Genomic DNA, 20,522 nt, shown 5'->3' with positions numbered 1-20,522 from the left:
AAATACAGGTATAAATAGGATACGTGTTAGATTCATTAAGGTTAATTGTTGAAGATAAATTGTGTGCCTTGATGTTGTTCCAATGTAGATTATGATAAGCTCTATCTCATTAGCTGATTGTTTCATATCTATGATTTGTTAGACATATAACGTGTATAATTAAAGCAACTTAGTGAAAATAATCTTCCTAATACTTTGTCAGTAATTCAAACATTATTTGTATCTCTTACTGGTAGTTATATTAAAGAGAAATTCATTTCTAAGTACATAAAGGATATAGAGATAAAAATGAGACCGTATAAACCGATGTTTCATGTGGTACATGTAGGAAGTGTTTGCACGGAAAAGATCCATCAGTGCTCAATGACCATTCAAGTATCGAGTATAGGCATTTGCAGCCTCAAATCGGCAAGTTGAGGTGTTCTAAATGTGTCAAGAGAGACCTTAAATAACAAACAACCGAAAAAGCAAACAGACAGAAAAAATAACCATTATACATACGTCGGGAAAATAGACAATAGTCATACATAAAGCGGGGAAGAAAAATAATTATACATAAAAGTGATAATCAAATAACAATTATACATACGACATTGAAATAATAACAGTTATACATACAACCTGGAATCAAATAACAATTATACATATAACATTGAAATAATAAAAGTTATACATACAGCCGGGAAGTGAATGACTTTGATGAGAGTAGTATCTCCAGCCGTCCTCCTTAGTCATCCTAGAAGAGCAAACCCTTTTGTGTGTACGACATTTCTTTGTTTGCGAGTTGAATCCAAAGACGATGCACTTTCCTCGACACATTGCGGCGCACTCGGTCAAAGAAATAGAATCCTGTTCTCCTAAAATCTCCTGGTTTGATATCTTATCAATCATATCAGGATTCGTAGTATATTTCTGAGAAAAAACGGTAGCTTCGGACAAAGCCATGCAGGCGACAATTAAAGCGATAACACAAAGGTTTATCATTTTTTGTTTTTCTTTTTTTTTTCTTAAGAAAAAAAATTGCTATGTTCTTGTGAATCTGTAAAATTTTGCCAAATGGTCCTATAACTACCAAATATAAATATCAGAACCTTAATCAATGCCCGAAATATGATTGGCTGTTACGTACTCTGTATTTTACTGTTAACTATCGATTTTATTGAATTTAATATGAGTTGTCATGTATGCTTACTTTGGAATTGCAATTCAATTTCACTCCTCTTATGTCATGCTGTTTAAGAGTGTTTTTTTTTAGTAAGATGTCTTTAAAATTTTAAATTTTATAAATATTTTCCTTCATTATCTTTCTCTGAATGAAATTAAAATTCAGTTTTTTTATATGCAAGTTAGAAAAAAATTATCTGATTCTTCGAAATAGTGAGGCTCAATTTTTTGGGCTTGTAGGAAAATGTTTAAATTCGCATAGAAACAAGTTTGCGGTGTTGTTTCTTTTTTCTATTCCTCTGCTCCGATAGGTATACTGATATTCTATTTTATTTCGTATAGAGAATACAAAATGTTGACTTAAAGTGAGGTATCGATCTTATTGTTAAACAATATATATATTTTAAAAGCTTGCCTTGTTTCGAAACTGTTCGTACATGAACAAAGAAGGCAAATCTTGGGCGCGGATTTCAACTCCTTCAGTACACCAGCAGGTTATTTTTTTCTCTTAAAAGATAATAATAATAAAAAAAAGCGCTATTGATTTGTTGTAAAATAACTTTATAAGGTAGAAATTCCATAAGGAGAAAATATGCATGTGCAATTTTAAAATCGATTACTTCAGAAAACCTGCAAAATGTGCCTTGTTGCCTGTGGGCACACGGTCAACAGTGACATGCAGTCCGATTGGGGTACAAAAAAAATTTATGAAGATTTATTTTCTGGTTTAAAATATCTGGATAAAAACGTGTTCGTCATTACACTTAAGTATACACTAACAACTTAATTTACAAGCTGAAATGACGACGGACTTTTCCGTTAATTTTGAATATTGGCAAGGAGCAAGTGGAGAAACTGAACGGTCACCAGGGGATGCTTACTCCTCCATGGCATTTGACCCCACCCAGATGTTTTTGACGTTCGAGTTAGCTCTGCTTCTGTTTATTGTTTGATGTGCTTTTGAGCTTAAATACTGTTCGCTATCTTCCTTTATTTTATTACAATTATTACCCCTGTATTAGGTTGCCGCGCAGACTAGATATATGATTAATGAGAAAAACACTTTAAAAAGCTTTGTCTATGGCCTTTTATTATTTCAATATTCTAAAACATTTCTTAATTTATTTTCAATTTTAATATGCCAGAAAAAGGAATTTACACGCCTAATATAAGTAACGTTCTTAATCACGGGGCACAGTCTTTTATTCCACCATATTTTAAGTTAAAGACCACACCTTTTATCTAATTTTATGGGACAGATTATAAGACTATACGTTGTATTTTCTACAAATATACATTGACTATTGCTTCCAAACATAATAATTACAAGAAAACTTTATATCCTGGATATCGAGTATCTAAAACAAAATCCTCCATCGTGTGTTCTTCTTCGCCCTATAACTATAGTACTGCTGGAACGTTAGTACAGGTGACATAAATATTGTTAATTATGAGGACCTTGGATTCATAATTTTAAAAGGTCCTAAATAAAGGGAACCCCATCTCTCAATACTGGCCGCGGAATTTCATAAATATGTTCCTATAAAAGAATACGCCTTACGATGGGCACAATATAATTAAAGAAGACTTTGAAACCTTGTCAGAATGGATTAAATGTAAGTTGCGTACAATCACGTATTACATGTACATGTATGTAAAAGTTTGAGGGGCAATATGAAAGCCATCTATACTTCTGTATTCAATAATCTAGAAGTAAAAGGATAGATTGATTACATAAATAGTACCTACTGATCCCTGCTGACAAAGCAGTTAACAACGTTGTCTTCGATTGTAAGGCTAATTATATAAATTGTATTTCAGATCATAATTAGGATTTAATTCTAAATATGGTAATCCAACTTATATTCATAGTTCACTTTCTAAGGTAGAAATTCTTTAACCCCTTCCATGGCATATACGCTTTTCTACGCCTCTGGCGTGAAAAACGTGTAGAGTGTAAACAAATATTCATAACTTCTTTAATACTGCGAATATTGAAATATTTTTTGTATCATTAGAAAGAGGGAACAATTGCAAAGAAAGTTTGTTCTAATTTTTTAAAAATTTGATTGACCAGTTTTTTGGTATTTTGAGCTAAACAACGTGTATTATTCAAGCGATATTTGCCGCGATCGAAATCCACGCGGTACAAACACTTCTCAATTTTCGTAGCAAAACACGTTTAAACAACTTCAGAAACTATCAAAACCAAATAGTTTATTCAATTAGATGTGTTAAAAACTAATTATCTAGTTAAAATATAGATAAGCGTGTTTGATAATGATATAAAATGTTTTTAGTTGACCAATTCAAAAAATATTTTTGAGAGTTACGTTCGTATTACGATATATGGATATAAAAATGTTTGAATTTCCCTGGAAGAGAAAAAAACGAGTAAAAAATTGTTTAAAATACATAACCACATATCCACATTTACAATAAAGTAGATGGTTTTTTTTTGTTTGATAAAAAAGAAAACATGCGAAAATATTATGAAAATATGTCGGGATCGTTCTGCGTATATTTGGCAACATTCGTAACACGTGTAAACAATATGGCTTCTTGCGACATTTCTTCATCCCCAGAATCGTCAGATATAGATACAGACGAAGAATTTGGCGACGATTCATCCGAGTCTGGATCAGATTTTGATCAGGATGATTCAGACAGCGACCATTCCTTTGGAAGTGAGACAGACAGCGATGACAACCAGGACACAGATTCCACATTATTTGACCTTGACAGCCAGGCAAGCGACATTAGAGATTCTGACTTCTGGACTGATGTTGTGGAAGACTTTGATGTTCCAGACTTCGTCGATACTTCAGGTCCCACTCATCAGCTCTCTTCGGATGCAAATCCTCTGTTATATTTCCTGCTCTTGTTTCCCTTTAGTCTGGTACAGGTACTTGTGGACAACACCAATTCGTATGCTGCTCAGAGTGGAGCCCAGGGTTGGACCGATACCACCATCGACGAGATGAAGGCATTCCTCGGATTACAAATTCTGATGGGGATTATTCAGCTTCCCAGATACACTATGTATTGGTCATCTGATAAGTTTATCGGTAAGTTATCAAATTTGCACCTATATTGTTTTGTTTCTTTACATTACTTTCTGTTTACAATAATGTTCTTGTTACAATTTCAAATAAAATATTGTCAGTCATTTTCCTTTCCAGATTTTGAAAAGTACATTAAATTTTATGATATTTACAACGGACACTGATCCATTTTTCCTTGATAAAAAATTAAAATAATGAATATTATTACATGTAATGAACTTATGTTAAGTTCATAATTTGTGTCTCGCATTTTCTGGAAACCTTCATGACTACAACGTTTACTTTTTTTTGTCTTTGTTTTGTGTGTGTAACAAAGATATAAACATAATGTATTGTACATTTTTGTTTTTGTCTATAAATTGCACACCCATTCAATTTGTTTCATTTATTTTAGGGTTTGTATTTCTATTCAAACAATATTTATGTAGATGTTGAGCTGACCAATGTCTTCAAACCTTTACCATGAAACAACTCGGATCATAAACTTTTCTAAATATTGAGGAATATGTTGAATATAAAATGAAAATACTTTACACCTGCTTAGTGCTCTTCTGGAATTGGCAGTGTAAGTCATTTAAAATTGTTTCTATATTTCTTTTCTCATTTTCTAGAGATAAAATCCATTTATTGTTGAATCTAATTTTTAAAATTGACATTGATAAGTGAAATTTACAATCATATGCAGGTAACATTGGTTTTCATGAAACGCTGAGTTTGAAAAGATTTGAAAAGCTCACTCGGTATTTCCATCTAAGTGATAATACTACTCAGGGAGCCAGAGGAACACCTGAATTTGACAGGTATGCGATTTATAATTCTCTATTTTAATAGTTAATCAATATAAATATTCTAGAAATTATTCAACAGTGATCTTAAATTAATTATAACTATTAAATATTCGTTACAGAAAACTAATAATCAGTTATGAAATTGACACTGATTCACATCACTATAGTTTAGTGTCTTCATTTTGCTTTATAGATTTATATTTACATTTGCTTATGTCTTTCCTTATATGACAATATAAATAATTTTGACATTCAATTTCCAATGACATGCAGTTGGGCAAACCGCACGAGACTCTTAGAAAGTCTTGACTGTGATGTCATATGACGCTGTAGTTATGTTATGTTGCATTTCTATAACAATGTCCAAATAGCGCCTATTTTTCCTTGTAACACGAATAAAAGTAAAATATAAATATAAGAAATAAAATATCATTTTTTAGAGTTTCATTGGGATGTGACATGAAGTCAGTACGTGATCAGATCTACTATAACGCAGTTCATGTGTTATAGAATTTGATCACGTGATCGAATTCATGTCACATCCCAATGAAACTCTAAAAATGATATCTTATTTCTTAAATATTTCACATTTCTCTTCAACAGATTACACAAAATAAGACCTGTACTTGATGAGACAAGAAGGACATTCCGGAGTCGGATGAATCCACCTAAGCAGTAGGCTATTGATGAGGGCATGGTTAAGTACAAAGGGAGATTTTTTGCAAGACAATATATGCCAAATAAACCGGTGAACAGAGGTTTTAAGGTTTGTATCAATGAAATGCCTATTTGCATTCAATAAATTGATATTGTGATACACAAAATAATGTAATTTTTTAAGAATTATTCATTACATATTAAAAAAAAACACTAAGGAAGCATTAAAAAATTTTTTATATGATGATGAGGTGGATCAGGAAATGGAAGAGAAGGACAGGTACCGTATATACTCGCCAATAAGTCGGTCCGCCTATAAGTTGGTTGTATTTAATAAGCTTATATATCAGAGGGACTGACCTCATATAATACCATTCATTATATAGCTAGCCTACAAGTCGGACATAGAGTTTTGGACCAGAGATTTACTCCCAAAAATCTTACTTATAGGCGAGTATATACGGGAATCATCCCCCCAGTAACTGGTCCACCGGCTAATGTATATTTCTCTGAAATGCTAGGTGAATAGTTATAAAAAAAAAATGCAACAAAATATTTTTTTCAGATATTCATGAGATGTGATGAGGATGGTTACTGCTACGATTATTGGCCATATATGGGAAAACATGACTTTTTTCATGGAAAGTCACTAGGAGAAAGAGTCGTCAAACACTTGTGTAGACCATTGAAATACAAAGGCCATCATGTGTTCTTTGACAGGTTTGTGTTTGAAACAACTTAAAATGACTTCAACATTGTTCAACAAGACTGAATGATAAAAGATTCATTATCAAAATAATTTCATATTTTTCAATGTCTAATATTTTTATACTTTATATAATATCAGGTTCTTTACATCCATTTCCTTGGTGCGAACCTTGCTTCAGAATGGGATTTTTAGTTGTGGGACAATAAAGAGCGACTCAGAAGGGTTTCCACCAGAGTTAAGAAATCCGGATTTAAGGAGAGGGGAGACATTACAGATGCAGCACGACCAATTGCTTGCCACTGCTTGGAAAGATAAGAAAACGGTATTACATATTCATTGCCTTCATACAGACATGTACTATTTTCAAAATTTAATAAAAATAGCAACATTTATCACAATTACACTTCTACCTGCAATCATTAAACTTTCAACTAAAGAGTTAAGGAGGACATAAAGGTCTATCTGATTAATGATATTCCTGAGGAATCCTGTGCAATTTTTGTGTATATCTTTGTTAAAAATCTCATAGTGCAAATATAGTTTCAGTGCCTATCTTAAAATCCCAAAGAAGTAAATATTATACACCTATTTACTGTCTATGAGGACAATAGCAAGTTTATCGTTCCCCAAGACAGCAAACTATTTCCCGAGGCGCAGCCGAGGGAAATAGTTTGCTGTCGAGGGGGACGATAAACTTGCTATTGTCCGAATAGTCGGTAAATAGGTGTTTTATTATACCGATGCTGACTTAACTTTTGTTAACTTTTGGAAGTCCAGGGTACACACAATTATGATATTCCATATTATACCGGTGCTGACTTAACTTTTGTTACGTCATAATATATACGCGTTACAATCCATGTAAAAATCAGAAGTTTTTCAGAGATGAAAAGCGAGGGAAATCGAATGCTGCCGTTGAATAGTTTGAGGACTATTCACCATGGGCAAATAGCACAAAAACTATTTCACGGTAGAGACTGTTTAGAAAAAATAGCATGTTTATTCGTCTTATTTTTATATAGAAAAAATAAACAGAGGTATAATAAATCTATATGTAGTGTAAGTTTAATTTCCAGCTAGGCCTATATCTCTATGTAATTTTATTTTAGGTACATATTTTGAGCACTAATTGCAGTCCGTTTGGAGATGGTCCAGTTGTCCGTCGAACTCGGGGTGGAAATTTTGTTGAGGTTATGTGTCCTCCACCAGTATCTTCCTATCAACGGTATATGAGTGGAGTCAACAGATGCATGCAACACCGCGCAAAGAATCCTGTTGGCAGACCATCCAAAAAATACTGGAAGTTTTTCTTCAACTTTATTATGGAAGTTTGCCTTATAAATGCATTTGAGATTTTTTCCAGAACACCTGGTAAGGATCTTCCTGCCAACACAAGGTTTGACCTGCTGGATTTTAGGATGGAGGTGGCTCAGCAACTTATTGGAGGCTTCCGAGGAAGAAAGCGGGGTCATCACTTACAGGGTATTCTTGACCCCCCTCATGTTTTCTGCCATCTGGATCGCCTAAAGTCAACATGCAAATGGTGTACCAAACACGGAGAAAAGAAAAGAAAGGAGACAGTTTATGGTTGTAAAGGGTGTAACAAACACTTGTGTAGTGAACGATGTTTCAGGGAATTTCATTCTGATGTTAATCTCTAAGATCAGTTTGTTACATAAGTCACATAATCATGCTTGGAAAATTTGAATGAGATGTCACTTGCAGGAATACATAAAACATAGGATTACTGTACATTACAATGACTGAAAGATCAAGGTTAATATTCCTTAATTTTACGCAATATATTTCAAAATTTGAATACCATGTATAGAGGCATATAAAATCTTCTAAATGTTATTTTGGAAGCTAAGATTTTATTTTGTAAATCTCCTTAAGTTTGTAAGTTAAGAATGATGTTGTCTACTCAAAGATGTAATTTTGTTTTCAATTATGCAACATTGTGCTATGTCATAGATCAAAGTTCAACTTAATTCAAATTTTGAAAAGTCTATGAATTATAAAAGTTCAAAGTCTTTGATTTTTTTCTGTTCTTTTTTTGTCCAGAGCCATAGATAACATCTAAGTTTCTGCTTGTGTAATTTTAACCTTCATATTTACTTGAAAGTATTTACCACTTGTAAACAATTATGATCATTCCTACCAGGGTAAAAAAGTGTGATAAAAAAACAAGAATTGTTCGAGAAACAAATACATGTATAAATTATACCTCCACGACAATATTGGAAAAAAGCTTTAGAATTTGTTATTGTGATGAAAATAGCTGTTTACTTGTCAGGGGCAAACATTCTATCAAACCCCCAAATCACCAGAAGAAATTTACTTCTCAGAGGATAACAGTGAACAAAAGTTGTTGTCTGAAAAGCAACAATCTAATTAAAATCAAATTTCTTAGATCTGCACCGTATATACTATGTTGAGCGAAGGGTTTTCAAAATCTTAAATGGTTAATATCTTTATATATTTTGACCTTTGACCTTTTGACCTCCATCTCAAAAGGGGTCATCATGTACTTACTAAGGGGTACCAGTCATGAGTGTACATGTACTAAGTTTCTTGTCTGTCAAGCAAAGGATTTTCAGACATGGAATGAGTAATACTTGGTCTATGATTGCGAGAGATAGCTGTTAAGCAACGTTATTCTTCTTTTTCCCTACTGGAGCATAAAATGTTGAAATCCTGTATTTACTCCCAAAAGTGCTTAAAATTTGACTAAAACTTATGGTAAACAATATGCTGCTATGTCTCAGCATCAAAATTTACTTACTTTAAATACTTTACTGAACTAAAAAAGTTAATATATAACTAATTGAAGGTTAAATAGAGATTTCTCAGTAATTTTGGCATATTTCGTTGCCATGGCAACAGAAAGAATGTTTTTATTATCATTTTCAGAAACCTCACAATACCTACTTTCAGAATATATATACATTGGTATTTACAAAAATTACACGAAATACCCGAAAAAATGCATTAAAATCTTGATATCAATTTCTCTAAAAATGCTAAAAATCTTTGCCATGGAAGGGGTTAAAAGCATCTGTCAATTCTGAATATTTTTAATACCCCAAACATCTAAATGATTCTGAACTACCACATCCATATTGGATTCCAAAACTTCATAGGAATCCTTAACAATGAAAACACTTAGCAGATTCCAGTAAATGTTCAGCCAAGCCCCCTTCTTAACTTCTTTCTAAGTTGTTAGTGAAAGAGATACTTTAAGGGTAATGAGCAAGGATATACTCGAGATGTTCTTTTTTAATTAGCAGATCTATTTTTGTTTTCATATAAAGCAATATTTTGTGATTTCAAATTGTTTAAAAGTTCTGTGGCATTTTAAGTATCCATGTTTGATTAACACCACTCTCTCTGTGATTTAGTCGCATTATGACCTTTGACCCCCATATAAAGTTCACACAGAATTGAACATATTTTCTCTTCAGTGGGTTTATCTAAGAAAGATTTTTGCAAATGTAAATATTCTTATTTATACATGCATTTTTAGCTTTAAAAATATGGGTAAATTTAGATTTTGTGAAAACGGTGGGGCCAGTCATTGATTAATGCAGGTTAGGAAGTCTAATATATTCGTGCTTTCGGTCTGATTTCGTGCAGCTTCCTCCGGTTTGGTTTGAACATATTTCATTGTTTTGATGTTAAAACAAAAGGATTGGACACAAGTTCTTAAAAACTTAGAACGTCCTCTCCTTTAAAACAATTTGTAACACAAAATACATTGTTCAAATTAATTTAAACAGGAACCAAAGGTCAATAAGATTATCTAACATAGACAATGCATATACAGAATTGAATAAATGTAGTATGGACATACTAATCTAAAAGCATTACTCAAAAACGACCAGAACTCTAAATATACAATTGCACATCTAAAAATAAACTTTCATTTTCAGAAATACTGATCGAATTATCTCCCCATAATAGAACATGAGTGTCTACAGAACGTAAATTTATCATTCTAAAAATAGCATTGAACAAATCGTTTCTTGGGGCAGTGTAGTTCACACAAGAAAAAAATAAATGATATGCATCTTCTATTTTACTGCAAGTACACAGTTGACTGTCGATAATATTTCACCTAAATAAGTCTTTATTTAGGACACAATTGTGTCTTAATCTAGTATGAATTACACTCCAGTAACGATCACCAAAAGTAAAAAATGACGGGGTGGTTGTTTTCTGAGAGTTTATACATTTTTTGAAGGAACCAATTGTAGTAAATTGTTTTGTTTCAAGAGATAAAGAATTCCATTCCCTTATTGCCATTGGTACAAACGATGATTTATAAATATTTAATCTACACCTAGGGATACAGTAATTTTGTGATTGTCTTGTTACGTAATTTGATTCTTGTGATCGAATGTTTGGAAATATTTCTTTCAAATAACCGGGTACCATATTATGAAATATTTTGTACATAGTTGTTCCAACTTTGGGCATTCGTCTAACAGCAAGTGGTTCCCAACCAGTTTCAAAATAAAGAGAATCTCGCGATGCCAATGAGGTTAATCCAGTGACTATTCTTGCTGCTACAAGTTGCAATTTTTCTAGTTTTTCAGCATCTTGACTAGAACACCCACACCAAACTTTGGTTGCATATTCTAACTTAGGTCTTATAAAAGTAGTATATAAAAGAGATAAAGTTTTTGCACTGACCTTAAACTGCAATTTTTTAAGTAGACCTAATTTTTTATATGCATAAGTTACGATAGAATCAATGTACCCTGACCAAGTGAGGTCGTTTGAAAATAGAATACCTAAGTGATTATGTGATGATACTAAATCTAAATTACAATCTTGAAATTTTAACAATGGTAAATCTACGTTTTTCTTAGTACTAAAAAATACAGCTTTGGTTTTAGTAGGATTAAATTTCAATAGCCATTGTTTAGACCACCGCTCAAATTGATTTAAATCATTATTCAATCCTAATTGAATATCATGTACATTTTCTGAACATTTCTGTAAAGAATTATTATCAGCATACAATCTTCTTAAGGTAGACATATTTTCAGCGACATTATTAACATATATCAAGAATAAAAGATGTCCCAATACAGACCCCTGGGGAACTCCAGCATGTAAAGATCTAAAACTAGACACAGTATTTCTATGCAATACCCTTTGTGTCCTTAAATCTAAATAACTTTAAAACCATAATAATAACTTATCACTAACGCCATAAGTAACTTAAAGAGAAGGCCTTTGTGCCAAACCCGATCAAATGCCTTAGACAAGTCGCAAAAAACCATACAACAGTGTTTTCCTTCATCCATAGCTTTAGCTATGTAATCGAATGTCTCAATAAGTTGATAAACTGTTGAATGACCTGGTAAGAAGCCAGCTTGATATTTGTAAAAACGATTGTTTGAATGAAAATAATTGTAAACATATTTAAAAATAACTCGCCCCATAATTTTTCAAACGCAGCTTAATAATGAGACTGGTCTATAATTTGATAATAATAATGGGTCACCTTTTTTAAATAAAGGAAGTACATTAGCTACCTTCCACTGTGTAGGAAATACACATTCTCTTAAAGATCTGTTAAACAAAATACATAAAGGATAAGAGACGCTGAAAATGGTAGCTTTTAACATATTATGACTAATTTTGTCAGGTCCTATTGCCTTGTTCACTGGGAGAATAGAAATTATATCAATAATATCCTGTTTAACTATTTCAATACTATTAAAAACACTATTACATAATAAAGAAAAAGCTTGTAATGCAGGTTCGACGTCATACAAAGCCGAAACCGAAGCAAAATATCTATTTAACGCTTCAACCTTGTCAATATCGCTGTAATTAATATGCATATTTCCATTTTCTGTAATATCCTGCAGCGATGGAATTTCGGACCTAACCTTAGTTTTAAAAACATCTTTTAATAATTTCCAATAAATTTTAGAACTTTTGATACTTGCTTCCTCCATGGTTAAAGGAGATGGGTGAACTTAGCGTGCAAAAAAACCACAATCTTCAGATGTATAAAAATCATATTCAAATTGTTACTTTAGTATTTAGAGTAAAGTTTTCATCATTGATTTTTGTTAAATCACGATAAACAAAAAGTTCTGGGGAAAATCTTTCTTTAAAATTTCTTCTTTTATCAAGAAAAATAATGTGGTATCCATTGGGATCGAACCTTGGCAATAAAAATCCTGACTTGCATACTCTATTGAGACTACCACGCTAACCACTACACTACACAAGTCCTGATGAAGCGTGGTATTTAAGTCATGTTTGTGATATGACCATTGACTTAAGGGACTTCAAGTATTTCTCGAAAAGATACGAAAGTTATGTCATAAACTTATATTATTTAGATAAAGTGGGTCATTGCTCCATAATTTTTGAAACCAAAATATGTATGTTTTTAGGCAAACCTTGAGGATTACCTTTCAAAAAAATGGAGAGAAGACCCACTCATAACGAAAAATAGTCTTATAGTGTGAAAAAATGACTCGTTTTGTCCTCTTTTGTGTGTGTATCATATTTCATTGGCAAATAAGTTCAATTTTCAGGAGATTTGTGCAAGTTGTAGAGATTTTACATAAAATATACTTTAATATAAGATGAAATATTAAGGAAAATTTTTGATAAAATTGATATTTAATTTTTCACCTTCATGTTTGTTACACTATGGGCTTTTCCCTCATCACATTCACCCATCTCCTTTTCAAGTATGGACAACCCTGCTCTATACGCAAGGACATGCTCTACGTATGTACAATTTGAAAGGATGTAATTTATCACAGACAAGTTGATGAATCAAGAATATCAGCAGTCTCGTTTAAAGTCACAGATTTGTTTAAAGTCACAGTTTTGTAAGTTATATGGTCGATACAATGACCTTGTCAGCAAATATATTTTGTCATTGAGTGAAATAGTGGCTGCCTTTTTCAAACTAAATGTTATTCAAGTATGTGCAGAAACGATATAGAAAATCGGACCATAGCGCCGTTTTGATATGTATTACTTCTTTTAAGAATTGTAACAAAGCAACTGAATACATTAGGAAATTTGAAATAGCAATCCATGATGGATAGGAGTAGGCCGTACACATTACCAATTATATCGCATTTATCAGCTGTTTGTTATATGACTTGTATGAAATAGAATAGTTAAGTTGAATGTAGGAAAAGAACATATGCATGCTTGTCAAGAAAAAAAATCAAAGATGTTTATTTCCTCTTCACAAAGTGCTGGAGTTAGTCTGTGGTGTTTTGGAAGTACTGAAAATTTTGCCGAAAACGTGTATAACAGCTAAAAACTTATAAATAAAAACAATGTTATGTAGACCAGAATCAACTTTCAGCACTTTTCAAAATGTACACTATGTAACCAATAAATATTCCATATTTCAGCTCACACTAAATTATCTATGCCCTTGCACTTTTGATGTAAATCACGAATACGGTTATCATTTTGGAGATATTCTCTACATTCCTTGTCCCTATGCAGCTCCATTTCTACTAGATAAATTCATATTATATGCAAATTGTATTTAATAAATTATTTCCTTTTAGTTTTTGGTATTTTTGTAATTATTAAATCAGTGAATATAGTCCACTGGATCACCTTACTGCCTCATGTCAAGGCTGGTGACGTCAAATTTGACAAGAGACTATCTAATATTCGACTGCATTGCTATCAAGTATTGCAATGTTACAAGATTTTATAAATAACTGATAAAATATATTTTACGCATCATCATATGGGTAATTTGATTTTTGTCGATTGTTAACATTTTTTTCCAATATGGTGTACCACGAATGTAATTTACACTCTAACTATCCATAACATAGCTGAGTAGTCGATTATTTACAAACTGACCTGATGAGAGATTTTTCCGTTATTTTTCTTATCAAGACAAGAATCAAGCGGATGTGTTACCAGTCGGCAGCGGATGCATACTGCTCCAAAGCAATCGCGGGGAAGGGTTGTAAACGGTTGAAAAAATGTACATTTTAATGTTACAGACTCCTTACTGTAACTTTTTTACTGTGGAGCAAAAGAAGATTAAAAATCAAACTCTTAAATTTACTCAGCTTGTCGTTGGTATGTTGCAAAATTATTTTGTCAAAAACATTCTAGTTTATACAAAAGTGTTCCGAGGTTGATCTGGAAAAGATGGTCTGGTTTCTAATATACAATAAGTTTTCAAACAATAGATTTGAATTTTCATGGGTACTCATTACGCCCACTTATAAACTAATTCTGCATTCATATAGAGCAATCGGCCCCTGTGCTATCTACACTGGTTTATGCTAAAAAAAACTTATCAAGAGTACATATAATTTTTTTGAAAGATCGATTCTATATTTACTTTACATTCATTGTCTCAAGTAATATAAAACCCGTCAGATTTGTTTTAATGTTATGGCCATGGTTTTGAAATGAATACACCGACAGGAAATGGACATTTTACTATTTATTATATTGAAAAAGCGTCACCTATTATCATCAACATTAGTGCATTTAAATAATGATAACAATTAAACCTCGCAGACGAATCTAAAAAAATCAGAAAGAAAAATCTAAGCGAGAAAGTTAGCTGACAATTTTAGCTTATGTTTTCAAGCAGACAGTAAACCTGCGATCTACCTTAAATATAGATTTGAAGAAATTGTTATCTCTTATGTTCACGTAATATAGCTTATTATTACTCCATATGGTATAGGTAAGTTCAATATTTGGTTGTAGCCTTAACATTCCCACGAACCTGAATAGTTATTGTTTGGTTAGATTTTGAGTGTGATTAGTATAATTATTCTTTTGTCACGTGTAGAGTATTATTAGTATAATGATTGTTTGGTTACATGTTGAGTATGATTATTCCGTTTAAAAAAAAATTGAATGCATGAATGAAATTCGCTAATTCCTTGCAAGCGGATCTTTTTTTAAAGTTTACTTTTAAAAATGTTTAAAGCACTTAAATTCAATTATTTATACAAATCATTTCCTTCGCCTGTCATAGTGATGGTGTATGAATATATAATAAAGAGGCAAATGATGTCAAAGGATTGTCTTATGAAATTTATACACCCTACCTTAAATTGAAAATTTCTTTGAACTTATACCTAAAAAGTGAAATTGTCTTCTAACTTCTTTTTTAAGTAAATCAAGATAAAAATCGGTCAAAAATATTTCTGCACATTCACTTTTTTATATTGAGGCTCCTTTACCCTCTTGCACTTAAATATAACATTTGTATATTTTTTATGGCCAGGAAAGGTCATTTATTAATCTTCCTCCGTGACATTGGCTAATCTGACACCTAATGAAAGCTTTTCACAATTCGATGCGACTGTCTAAATAAATAATGAAATATTACGTACAACACACGTTTATGTATTTTGTAAGATGCGATGCAGTTAAGCTATAATCTACCGCTCTAATCCATTTTTTCTCAGTAATTAGTTCAAAATATACATGTACTATTTTTTCGATATATCAAAATTAAACTATATATACGAAGGCTGTTCAATAAATAATGTCCTCGGTGCTCAGAAACAAGTAAAAGACGCTTTTCAAATATTTATTCTTCATGATTTTATTAATTATCTCTTTTAAGTAAAATGCATGTCTGTAACATTTTTATTCATATTTATTTCTGGTCGTTTGTATCAAGCTCCAGACAGCTCAGTATTACGTTACGCTACAACTCCATATTATCGCAGCGTTATTCGTAGGGAAAGTAGTCCCGGAGAATCGACACTGTATGGAGTTTGCTTTTGTATAACTCATACTTGGGTATGTCCCTCAGTATACTGGAAAATGGTAGATCCAATGATTTCCCGGACTTGTTTCTTCCTTTTAAAAGGTATTTTCCAAGTTTGGAAATTGAAAAAAGTCAAGAGGTCAAAGATCTTGCAAATATTGTTAATGTGAAAAAAATTAACTCTCTGTTTATCCCGAAAACCCTTTTACTCTTCAGGGCATGCGGGTTTGGACGCCGTCTTGAAGAAATTCAATGTAGAGGATTCCTGATTCTTGGTCCTTGCATTAATAAACTTTTTGATTTTTTGGCCAAAAAAGTGCTCTCTGGACCCCTCCGGAAATTCAACTCTCTTTCAAAATACGATTTTGAAAAACATAACCACTAATGTTTAAGAAAATTACATATAAATTTTTCTTTGTGCTCTTGTACATCTGTGAACTTTTCAGACATTCGCCGTTTTTATCAAGTACATCTTAATGGTAAACTTGTTTTTAGGGTTTAAAGCTCTACATTCATGTTCCAATATCTTTTTGAAAGTAAAACAAACGTGGATAACCACAATTACAGATATTTTAAAATAATTGAGAAATATCGTACACACTGTCATTTTCACTCATTTTTCAAAATATAGGGTGACCTTTGAGTATCAAGCTTTTTTACCGCCCAACTTTTTTTAAATACACTGTAAACTACCCCCGATGTGATGTCTATCAAATTTGCTATGTGTCTTGAAGTCAATCATACAAAATTCAATATTATTTGTTGAAATTTGGCGAAGAGTTCCTGAGTTGTTATCATTTTTGTTGGCAAGGAGGGTACCCATTTTTGATGCCAATTTTAAAAATCTTTATCATTGAAATCCACCTGCTCTTTTGTCTAAAAAAACAGGCATTGATTGCTCTAAATATCACATATTTCAGTTAATATTTCTTTGGGATTTTTAACAAGTTTTATGGCAGCTTAAATGAAGCTTTTATTTCCACTCTTGTTTACGGATTCTTTACCATTCATTTATAATGAAGTGTCTCGAAAAGCCCTTGTTTCCCAGCTTCTCATGATGAAACTATGTAATTAAAAGTGGTCACATAATCTGTTATAAATTCACGAAAGATTTAATAATGAGAGAAAGTCAAGATCAATGTCATACGACATCTGTAATGTATGTAATATAGTTCAGGACATTATTTATTGAACAGCCCTTGTACATGTAAGACCTAAATGACCTGATTTCGCCTGTTCCCCTACAACTCAGTGACGTATTAAATTTACCATTAAAGAACAAAAATGGACTTTCAATGTACCCCCCTCCCCGATTCTACCTGCCTGCGACTGTAATATACACAGAATTTTTCTTTCAATGCAGAGATAGTTTGTTTATTAATTCCTTTCCTAAGAGTCATTTTAGGATTATGATTTAAACTTGAGTATTTCGATTTCAACGGAAAATTAATAAATTTCGAGATATGTGGAGTATTTAGATACATGTACATGTATCAGAGTTGAATATGTTAGCGTAAAAACGAGACTTATTCACTTCCTGTGAATACATGTATTATGAATTCAGTAGCCAGTGAACTATTTTATTTCACGCTCATTAAAGTTTTGCATGAACGTCCTTTTTTCCGCAATGAACATCACCAGTGCTAAAATTTATTTTTTCATCATTCTAAAATTTAAACTTCTTTGTCATATAACGTTTGAAGTGGTTGATGATTTTAACCATTTTCATGACATTGGGAAATTACATCCATATTCATTTGTCACTTAACATTTATGCACTGCCAGGGATTCTTAAAAGATGTCGCCATATCTGACATTAGCCAGCAATTTGTAGCTTTCTGAAGAAAATAATACAGTTCCACCCACTGAAAATCAAAGTACTGAAAGTACTCATGGGAGTTGAACATAGTGTAAAATAAAATCTTTGATCGGGAGGTTAAGTGAGTAAACAATATTATTATTTGAAATACAGACAACTGTTTCATATGTTTTGTGTTGCAACGCGGGTTTGTTAAGGCAGCACATGGATCAGAATTCGGCGAATGAACACCTTTTTGAATTTTATGCACCACTAACAAATCGGAAAAGTCAAGGTTAAACTTTTACTATAATTATGTATTCTATAGACTTCAATGGAACTTATACTACAGGAGGCAATTCACCGCGACGTCACCACGTGACGTCTATAATTAGAAAATATGCCTTAATGAAAAAGTGAAAAGTTTAACACTGCCCTGGGGATAAATAGTTTCAATTTATGTTAATAATTATGTTAAAATATCTCTGTACCATGAAATGTGCTGCTAGAATCCTACTGTCCTCTTATAGAAATAATTATTCAACAATTTTGGACGAAACCTTCCCAAAATTTTTACATTTTGTTCACAACATCGACAAAAATGCATCAATTCCCGTAAACCATACGATTCTCGCAGCACTTTCCAAAAATAAAAGAATAAGAACTTAAGATAGAAACTAAAATTAAGTTTCAAGGTATGCGACAGAGTATTGAACTTTTGTATCTTTTTTATTACGAACGACAGAGGAAAAGCTGATCGGCAAGTAAACACCCTTGCTGCTTTAATTTTACGAAAAAATTGCAGAATCCTATTACCATACCTTGTTTATACGCTTTATTCCCACAAGAATCATACATGATATTCATTCTAAATGCTTTTAAACTCCGATTTCTTGTGTTTGTTTGCATCAATTTTCGATGCTTTTCACTTTCACTCTGCTACTGCATGATCAACAGTTATGACGTCACGGGTTTGGTATGTAACCCCTGTGATAACTACAGAGGCCAAGGAACTACAGAATTCCGTTAATGTTATTCTTATGCATATTTTAATTTATTTTTACGACCTCAAATCAACCTCAATTCAATCTTAGATATCGATTTTAAGAAATTGTTATCTCTAAATCTCACGTCATATAGCTTATTATGACGTCATAGCATATAGGCAAGTAGAATATTTGTTTGTAACCTTAACATGCCTGTGAATAATCTTTAAAATGACATTCAGAAACATTGAATAGCAAAACAATGCATGGGCCATAATGCTTGTCTGTCTACATTTGTCCTTTTTTATACCCCATACTAGTACTTGAAAAGCGGGAAGGTTTTTATTAATCGAGATGTACGTCCATCTGTTTGTTACGCTTTAAGTATAATCATCTCTTATCTGCAATTTCTCTTACTTCACTACACTTAATTTGCAAAGAATCTTTATTACACATTGCCGTTGTGCACCATCTGTTACTTTTTCATCCTACACATATATTGGGTTTTCCAGTGTAATACATGGACACTGCCATTATATTCATATTAGAGGCGGTTGATCATTTATATTATTCTCTTCTCACTGTACCTCTTGTTCATCTTTAAATTTGTAAATAAGCATATTTTTCCTTGGTACCTTTACCCATGTGTTATGAAAATTTCAGTTTCACAGAAATACGATCAATGCTAATGAGATGTCGATTTTCACAAAGCATCCTTTGAAGAGCTAAAGGTTTGTTATTTAAATCTTCTCTGTGAAAATAAATGTTTTTCAATTACACGAACATTATGCACGGAGTACGTCAGAACTTAGATTTCTTTAATATTGTGAAGGAAAAAGCAGTAAAAAGTTACAAATAGTTTTAAAATAACCAAACATGAAAACAGTGGTATATGTGAGAGTTTGTGTGCGACCAAATTATTTGGTATGTAAATGAGGTTTTTCTTTGATTTAAAAAAATAAACTTCAGTTTGTTGTTTTAAATCGCGATTCTACGAAAACACCGGTTTCCGTTTTCGGTCTTAACATTTATAACAGAGTACTAGATTTACCCCTTGATTAGTCGGGCGTCGGGAAGACTAGATTTACCACTTGCCGTCAGTATGTAGAGTTGTTGTTCGTATCTCTTTCAGCGTTTACAGATGACGCTACACTTAAAATGAGTTCCATTACGAAAAACTTTTGAGGTTCTTTATAATTGAGTTTAACTTTGAACGAAATCTAATGTTCAAAAATAAGATTATTTTATCATTACATTTACTTACAATATCAAAGTCCATAAAACAATGGTCAATAGGAGCAGAGCAAATAAGGACCACCAATCGATTAATCATCTTAATGAAATTGAAAAATATGACATTTATTCCTTTAATATACATGCTTTTATTCCGCCAAGCCCTGCTTCTGTCTAGCTGTTTGTCCCGCCTTGCAATTGATTTCCTTTTTGGAAACGCGCCAATACATTGATGGGGGAAATGAAGTACATTTACATTTGGTAAAGGACAAGTCTCATTTAAGGCCTATCTGTGGTCCCCGGTTATTCGTCAAATTTCGAACATTTATCAAAGGCTTTAAAAAATAAATGTTATT

At 32.3% G+C, this 20,522-nt stretch overlaps 2 protein-coding genes across 2 annotated transcripts; both read left to right on the top strand.

Annotated features, from left to right (window-relative positions):
- The first annotated feature begins 3,656 nt into the window (after positions 1 to 3,656).
- Positions 3,657 to 5,726, top strand: LOC134275112 (clumping factor A-like). Its single transcript, XM_062757359.1, has 3 exons — positions 3,657 to 4,232; positions 4,658 to 4,794; positions 5,621 to 5,726. The coding sequence occupies exons 1-2, from the start codon at positions 3,665 to 3,667 to the stop codon at positions 4,693 to 4,695; spliced, it is 606 nt and encodes a 201-aa protein (XP_062613343.1). The 5' UTR covers positions 3,657 to 3,664; the 3' UTR covers positions 4,696 to 4,794; positions 5,621 to 5,726.
- Positions 5,712 to 8,352, top strand: LOC134275111 (piggyBac transposable element-derived protein 2-like). The gene is made up of 4 exons (XM_062757358.1): positions 5,712 to 5,783; positions 6,240 to 6,394; positions 6,522 to 6,705; positions 7,493 to 8,352. The coding sequence occupies exons 1-4, from the start codon at positions 5,712 to 5,714 to the stop codon at positions 8,042 to 8,044; spliced, it is 963 nt and encodes a 320-aa protein (XP_062613342.1). The 3' UTR covers positions 8,045 to 8,352.
- Positions 8,353 to 20,522: the final 12,170 nt, after the last annotated feature.

Source organism: Saccostrea cucullata, unplaced genomic scaffold (assembly GCF_032062105.1).
Source record: "Saccostrea cucullata isolate Sc308-1 unplaced genomic scaffold, CSIRO_AGI_Scuc_v1 ctg7355, whole genome shotgun sequence".
Classification (NCBI taxonomy): domain Eukaryota; kingdom Metazoa; phylum Mollusca; class Bivalvia; order Ostreida; family Ostreidae; genus Saccostrea; species Saccostrea cuccullata.
Note: the sequence above shows the minus strand (reverse complement) of the source record. Positions and strands in the feature narration are given on the sequence as shown.